This window comes from Condylura cristata, unplaced genomic scaffold (assembly GCF_000260355.1).
Source record: "Condylura cristata isolate star-nosed mole 26May11 unplaced genomic scaffold, ConCri1.0 scaffold00006, whole genome shotgun sequence".
Classification (NCBI taxonomy): Eukaryota; Metazoa; Chordata; class Mammalia; order Eulipotyphla; family Talpidae; genus Condylura; species Condylura cristata.
Window position 1 is genome coordinate 5,188,229 of NW_004567107.1, and position 7,107 is coordinate 5,195,335.

Below are 7,107 nucleotides of genomic sequence, written 5' to 3' on the forward strand. Positions count from 1 at the left end.
GGGGGATATCCCAGGTGCGGGGCACGTGAGGGGGATATCCCTGGTGCGGGGCACGTGTGGGGGGGATATCCCAGGTGTGGGGCACGTGGTGGGGATATCCCAGGTGCGGGGCACGTGGCGGGGATATCCCAGGTGCAGGGCACGTGCTGTGGGATATTCCAGGTGCGGGGCATGTGGGGGTATATTCCAGGTGCGGGACACGTGGGGGGGATATCCCAGGTGCAGGGCACATGGGGAGGTTCACCAGAAGTGAACACCAGAGGAGCTGTGATGCCCAAGCCAGGCCGCTGCAGCCTGGGCCCCCAGCTGTGACACTCATCACACAGCCACAACAGCTGGGCACAGGGACACGGAGAGGCCAGGCCCGCAAAGGGACGCGGCCAGGCCCGCAAAGGGACGCAGCCAGGCGGCAGACCTGCAGGGGGGCTGCGGCCTGAGCTGTGAGGGGGGATGGTGGAGCCTCCACTCCACAGGGCTCGGGGGAGGGGGCGGAGGGGCGAGGTGTCCAGGGGCCAGATAAAGGGGAGAGATGCAGTGTTCGGTCCCCTCCATTCCCCAAATGCTCGGTGCCACCCGCTGCTCTAGACTACCAGGGAGAGTCGGGGTGGCAGAGGCTGAATGCCCGTGGCCTTGGAGACCCGGGCTGAGACCCGCCCAGCCGGTCTTGCCACCTGTCACCCCTGCAGCGGCTGGCAGCTGCCGTTGTGATTTCTTGGGATGCCACAGCTCCCCACCTTCTCTCCTGTAAGTGAGGCCTGCAGCTGAGCAAGCAGCCCCGGTCTCAGCCGCTCGGAGCAATGGGGCGACGTCTCAGAGAAGGACAGCACGTGTCCTGCCCAGCTCCCTGCCGGCTGGTGACATGACGCCTTGGTTTCCTGGCGTCTTCCCGGGTTTGGTGCCCACCGAGGTGGCAAAGACAACAGCCAGCCCCCGGGGATTGGAGGGCCAACTAAAGCCGAGCTGGGACTATGGGGGAGTGGCCAGGAGGGGGCCCAAGTGGCGGCCTTGCCACCTGCTGCAGCTCCCGGGAGCTCTTAGACTTGGGCAGAGGCCTGGGGAGGCGCCAGTGCCCACCGAGCTCGTCCTCACAGCCCCCAGGGGAGCGCCGGCCAGAGGGGCAGCTGTGGGGTTGTTCTGGCTCAGCCCAGTGACCGAGGTGGTTAAGGGCGACTGGAGCCAAGCTGCCGAGGTCTGGTCGGCTCTGCCTCTTGGCCTGTCCGTGCCTGCGCCTCCTTATCTGCACTGAGTGACGCAGCACCCGCCTCGCTGGGCAGCCGTCGGGAGGGGATGGGGAAATGTGGGGATGCTCTGAGGCCGGGCCTGGCACAGTGCCTCATGGCACACCCGCAGGAAGAGCAGCTGGCTCACAAGGCCTCGAGGGGGGTCAGGTGAGGAGGCTCTTGCTTCCGAGTGGGTCCCGGGCAGATAATCCATCCAGGCCCTCCGAGGCGCTGTGGGACACTCGTTGTCATGGCAGACGAGACCCTATCGAAAGCAGTGGTGGCTCGGCCACTCCAAGCAGGCCCCGTCAGGCCACACGGAGCAGTCGAGGTCACATCCCAGCCATGCCCAGCGCCCTGGGGAGGAGGTCCAGCAGGCTTCCGGAAAGGGCCCTGCCCACCCAGTGGGTCAGCTCTCTGTGCGTGACCCTCAGCCACCCGGCCCCTGCGCGGACTCCCCACCGCCCTCCCCACTAGCAGCTTCCGGGGGTCCTGAGAGCACGCCACGCCAGACAGGCAGGCCCATGCACCACGGAGCCCGTAACTCATTCCCCTGGGTCTGCAGCCCCCGAATCAGCAATAGCATCTAGACAGTGGAAAATTCATCTGAAAAGGAATCTCCAGGCCACCTGAAAAAAGCTTAATGGCTCGGGAGGACTCAGGCAATCACGGGGCTGGCGGCCGCTGGGACACCAGCGGCGTCCCACGGTGCCTCCCTCTCTCGCCCTCACCCCACTGCACCGCGGCCAGAAGCCCAGCGCACAGAAATGCCACAAACAGAGCCCCGGCTGGACAGGGTACCACGCACCAATTCTCGCTCCCCCGGGCCCTCCTGGCCCCCAAGCTGTATCCAAGGAACCCCAAGGGTCCCAGGAAGCCCTGAGGGGAAACCACTCAAGTGGGCCGCCTCTCTGCGCAGCTGGGGAACGAGGCCCTCGGCGGGCAGGGGAGCTCAGCGTTCTGACTCCAGGCTCACTCTTCTGGCCCCACTTGCTAGGGCCAGACCTATGGAAACTGCACCCTCAAGAAATAAGGCTCATTTCGGGTCGCCTGCATCACACCCCTCTGTCTTCCAGAGGCCTCGGAACTAGCCCAGCACCAACCAGAGCCCGCCCCGCAGACTGGCAGAGAGGTTTCGGGAATGAGCTGCAGAAGCACATCTGACAATTCCATACAGTTTCCTTCGGTCCCACGGGGCACAAACGGGCCTTGAAAGGCCCGGGCTGTGTGGCTGAGAGACCTGGCCCAGGCGGCAGGAGGTGAATGCTAATGAGCTATGGAAATAGCAATGACTTCCCCCATGCCAGGCAACGGGCCAAGCCAAGGAGGATAAGGAGGCCTGAGATGTTTTTAAAGTATTTTTACAGCAGAAAAACTTTCCTACAGACTCAATTATATAACTATCAGGCTCCACCTCTGAGCTGAAATTATCCATGGCCTTCAGGAAAAATTTTTTTTTTTTTTTTTTTATTTTCCCCTATGTGAGGGTCACAGGTTTCCCCAGAGAGACCATTAGCTGAAGGGCCAGCATCCAGGCAGCGGGAGCCTTCGGCCAGGGCCTTCCTCCCAAGGGCAGTCTGGAGCTTGCAGGGCAAAATGCCAGCCAAGGGGAGGGCAGAAGTCATGCCACCGACCCGGGCCTCACACACACTGAAGGGTTTAGAAAGGGGCCCCCCGGGGGCTCCTGACCCAGCCCTGTCAGCACCCTGACAACTTCCTTGTCCATGGACGGAGCTGAGGTCACTGGAGGAGAGGGGGTAGCCGGGCACATTCCCTTAAGCACAGAACCGTGTGTCTCGGCAGAAGCCAAGGGAGCATCGGAGAAAGCCTTCCGGGGCTGAGTAACACAGGGTTTCACCAGAGAAGTGACAGCCCAAACCAGAGGGGTGGGTTCAGGGGTTAACTTACAGCCCAGGTTTTTGTCAGCCTGAAGATGGGTGCACTTTGTAATGCTGACACCACAGACATGAGAGAATGAAGGTTGTTGAGTTCTAGAAGTTTCTGGAAAAAATATATGGAATAGATTATTTTGCTGCTATAAACAACAGAACAAAAACATGCTCAGCTGTTACCAAATGTCATATTTATGAAATTCAATTACACTTAAAAATATCTTGTGCAGAAAATATAGCTCTAGAATGTTCACAGAAACCATAGGCTTGTTTTCTTTCAGACTGTCAAAAGGTTAGTCTGCATGCAGTCCAGTGTCCGGGAGCCGCCTGGCCCGGTGGCTGGGCAGGAGCATGGGTCAGCGTGGCTGTTAACGTCCCGTAATGCTCTGCTTTGAGGGATCCAAATGGTCCCGGCAGGATTTTGTAAACTGAAACCCCAGCTGTGCCGACGACATTCACATGGTCTTCGGTCACTACCTTAACACAGCAAGCGGGCGGGCGGATGAACGAGGCAGGAAGGCCGTCATCGCTCTGCCTGATCCCTCAGCGGGGAGGGCAGCGCTCCAGCCTCCCCATCACTTGACAATGCTCCTGAACCAGAACCCTGTCGGTGAGAGTTTCTGGATTCTGCTCAGCCCCAGACCAGTTCCTGACCATGGAGGCAGCAGGGGAGACCAGGCAGGGTAAACGCAGAGACGTGCCACTGCTCTGTTCCCGGTTCACGTGTGGGAGGCGCCGCGGGGCCAGGCCCTCTCCTCCTGGGCCTCCTGAAGTGTGGGTCGGCGAGTGGACTCTGGGCTCCCAAGGCTCCCGCCACTGTGCAGCGTGTGCGGCCTGGTCCTTCCCTGCCCGCCGGCGTCATACTTACAGCGAGGACGGGAGCCTGGCGCGGGTGCCTCTGGGGACAGAGTGTGCAGCTCTCTGAGACCGGGCCTGGGGCCTGTGGACGACCGTCTGTCCTGCCCTACACCTGTCTCGAGTACTAGCAGGCTCGGCTCCTCAGCTGCTTCCTCCAGCCCATCCTTCCTGACCACCAACCCCATGTAGGTAGGCTGCGGCCACGCGGCACGGCCCCTCGGCGCCTGTGTATCCCCTCAGCACGCTGGCTCCCCCGGCCTCGCTCTCGCTGGTCCCAGGCTCCCTGAGAGCAGGGATGCGGCTTATCTCCCTCCACACCCCAGGACCCAGCACAGGGCCCAGCGGGGCCTCATGAAGTGACCATGTTGTGAAAAGTCCCACACCGGGTCCTCACGGCTCCGACCCCACCCCGAGGTTTCTCCCTTGCTGCACAACGCTTCATTTCCCACCTCCCGTAACACTCTCCAGCTGCTTCCTGCAGCGATAATAGCTTCTGTGGGTGCCCTGAATTCCAGCCTCTGGGTCTCAATTGCTATACTGGCCACAGAGTTCCTTTTAGAGCTGAGGGGTCTGGGGGATTGTCCAAGCCACTCCTGACATGCTATAGACGGGAAGACCAAGGCCCAGAGAAAGGCGGGGCCCGTGCACAAACACAGCCGGGCCCAGCTCCAGCACAAAGATCCATCTCGAAGATGGCAGCGGTGGGGCGGGGTCTGACTCATTCCCAGACCGAAAGGGCTGGGGGCAGGTCCGGAGCACACCCTGCTCCTGCCCAGCACTGACAGCCACGAGCATCAGTGGGCCCGGCGCTGCTCGGGGTCCTTCAGATGCAGGGGACAGAAAGCCCCTCAAGTTCTCAACCGTGCACTTGACCTCCTGTGAAGGCATCGGAGCAGCTCCCTGACGGCAGAGAGGGCTCTGCCCACTTGCAGGGTGGCCCTGGGCGTGGGCACCTCGCCCCTCTGAGCCTTCCTTTCTCTGGAAACGGAAAATGATAACACGAGTGTGGAGCACTCGGCCTGCGAGGTCCCCAGTACAGGGAGGCGGCCCGGGCGGGTGGGAAGACAAAACGGGCACAGGGAGCAGGAGGGGGCGGGCGGAGAGAGCAACTCAAGGTCAGAGGTCGGAGGTCGGAGGTCGGGACACGAGCGAAGGAGCTTGCGGGGCCGTGACGGGAGCAATCCCGGCAGGCTTGGGGGTGACGGCGGGAGGGGAGGGGGCCCCAGACTGAAGCCTGAGTCCAGCTGACCAGACGGTGCCCATCAGGCCCAGGCCGCAGGGGTGACGCTGCTGGGGTGGGGGGTGCGGAACCGTGCGAGAGAGACAGCAGCGCAGGCTCGGGGCCCACTAAGCTGCGCCTCAGGTGGGAGGCGGGAGGCTGGGATGCAGGGGGCGCTGGGGACCCGGGGGGCCACGGAAGGCCAGGTAAGGAGACTGGGGTGCCACCAACGTGAGCACCGGGCAGGGGACGTGTGGCAGCAGGCCGGCCGCACAGAGGCCGCCACCAGGGAAGACAGGGCACAGCCCCCGGCGCGGACCCTGCCCACCAGACCCAGAGCAAAGCCGCTCCCAAAGAACTGACAAGATACATTTTTGAAACAAAAACAAAACAAACAAAAAAAAAAAAGAAGGAAAAAAATAATAAAGCAGCTTACCTTGGCTATTTTCACAAAATGGCTCAGGATTTCTGCCCTTATTTTTAAAGTCTGTGCTGTTAGAATCTCTCGTACAACCCAAAAACTGACCTGTGAAGTCAAACACACACACACCAGAAAAGCTGTTAAATGCCCACCACCGTGGCACCCTTGCCCACTACTGAGACGGGGTTTCCAAGCGGCCGGAGGCTGGGAGAGGGCAGTCTGGGGAGGCGAGAGGTGAGGGCTCCTGGACACCCGCCCTGCACCACGGCCCTGCACCCTCAGCACCAACTCCCCAGCACTGCCGTCATCGTGACACACGAGCCCCTCTGAAGCGCCCCAGGGGGTTCTGAAGGCAACTGCACAGGACTCGGCGCAGAAGGAAGGTTACTGCGGGAAGACCCCAGATGGACAGGGGGACAGATGACCAAGGGCTGGACGAGGGGATGCACCTCCCAGCCAGAGCCGAGCCAAGGATGCACCAATACCTGCACAACCGTTGTGAATTTCTGGAGAACAGGTTTGCCCAATCATTTAAGTGACACAGAAGTACCTTCCCAGGAAAGCGGGTGGAGGGCAATGCTTTTCCGAGGCAGCGTCTCAGAAGGAAACGCCCGGCTCTTGGTTCAGGGCGGCATTCGTGCCTGACCTTTCCCCATAAAGCACCGCCCTGGCCCTGGGCCCCTGGGGGAGCGGGGAAGGCATCTAGCACCCTGGAGCTGACTGCCTGACCCCTCAGTGAGGCTGGGGCCAAGAAATGCTGGGCGTGCTAGCGGCCTTGTTTGTATTTCACTACTGTAACAACAGCTCTAATGGAAACGAGGATGCCCGGGAGCACAATGATATCACTGCACAGAAGGCGGAGCTCTGCGCCCAGCGGAGGTGCAGACTTAAAAGGAAGGTGAGGCCGCTAAAACCTCTCAGCATCTAACAGAAAAAAACAGCCAAGAAATCCAGTTGACCGTACAACCAAATAGATCTCTTTACTAAAACACTCACTTTTCGATGAAGAAACAAGAGTAACTAAGAAAGAAAAATTTGCTGCTGCTATTTAGCAGGAGTGTTGCAGAAAGTCTTCCCAGCCTAATTATCTGCGATTGCCTCCAGGACAGGCCTGGCTTTCCATAGAGTCATTTTTTCCAAAAACTTGCCTAAATTAAGTTCAGATTCAAGTGTTTATTAACAGTTGTGGAAGAAAGCTTTTCTGGATACCAAATCCTAGGCCCATAAATCTTACCGTTTAATAATGAGCATTTTTATACCACGCCATCCCAGTCGCGATCATTTATATGTGTAATTTAAGAGATTCCTAAGCGCAGCGATGGCGAGATTGAGGCAGAACTGGGGGCCGTGGGGGCCTGGCCTGGTCGGCAGCCATGCCTCACAGGGCCTTGCTGGGACAGGCTCCAGGCCCGCCGGTGCTTGCCTGACGGGGAGGTGACCACAGGCGGCACAGCCCTCCAGAGTCAGTGCTTCGGGGGACAGTGAGGACAGTGGCCG

General features: G+C 60.2%; 1 protein-coding gene across 1 annotated transcript in view; it reads right to left on the bottom strand.

The window, feature by feature from the left end:
* Positions 1–7,107, bottom strand: part of RALGPS1 (Ral GEF with PH domain and SH3 binding motif 1) — a 188,019-nt gene that overhangs the window by 122,965 nt on the left and 57,947 nt on the right. The window contains exons 6-7 of the mRNA XM_012721334.1: positions 5,626–5,715; positions 3,129–3,221 (exon numbers count right to left, since the gene is read on the bottom strand). Coding sequence (XP_012576788.1) covers positions 3,129–3,221; positions 5,626–5,715 — 183 coding nt within the window. The remainder of the gene's footprint in view (positions 1–3,128; positions 3,222–5,625; positions 5,716–7,107) is intronic.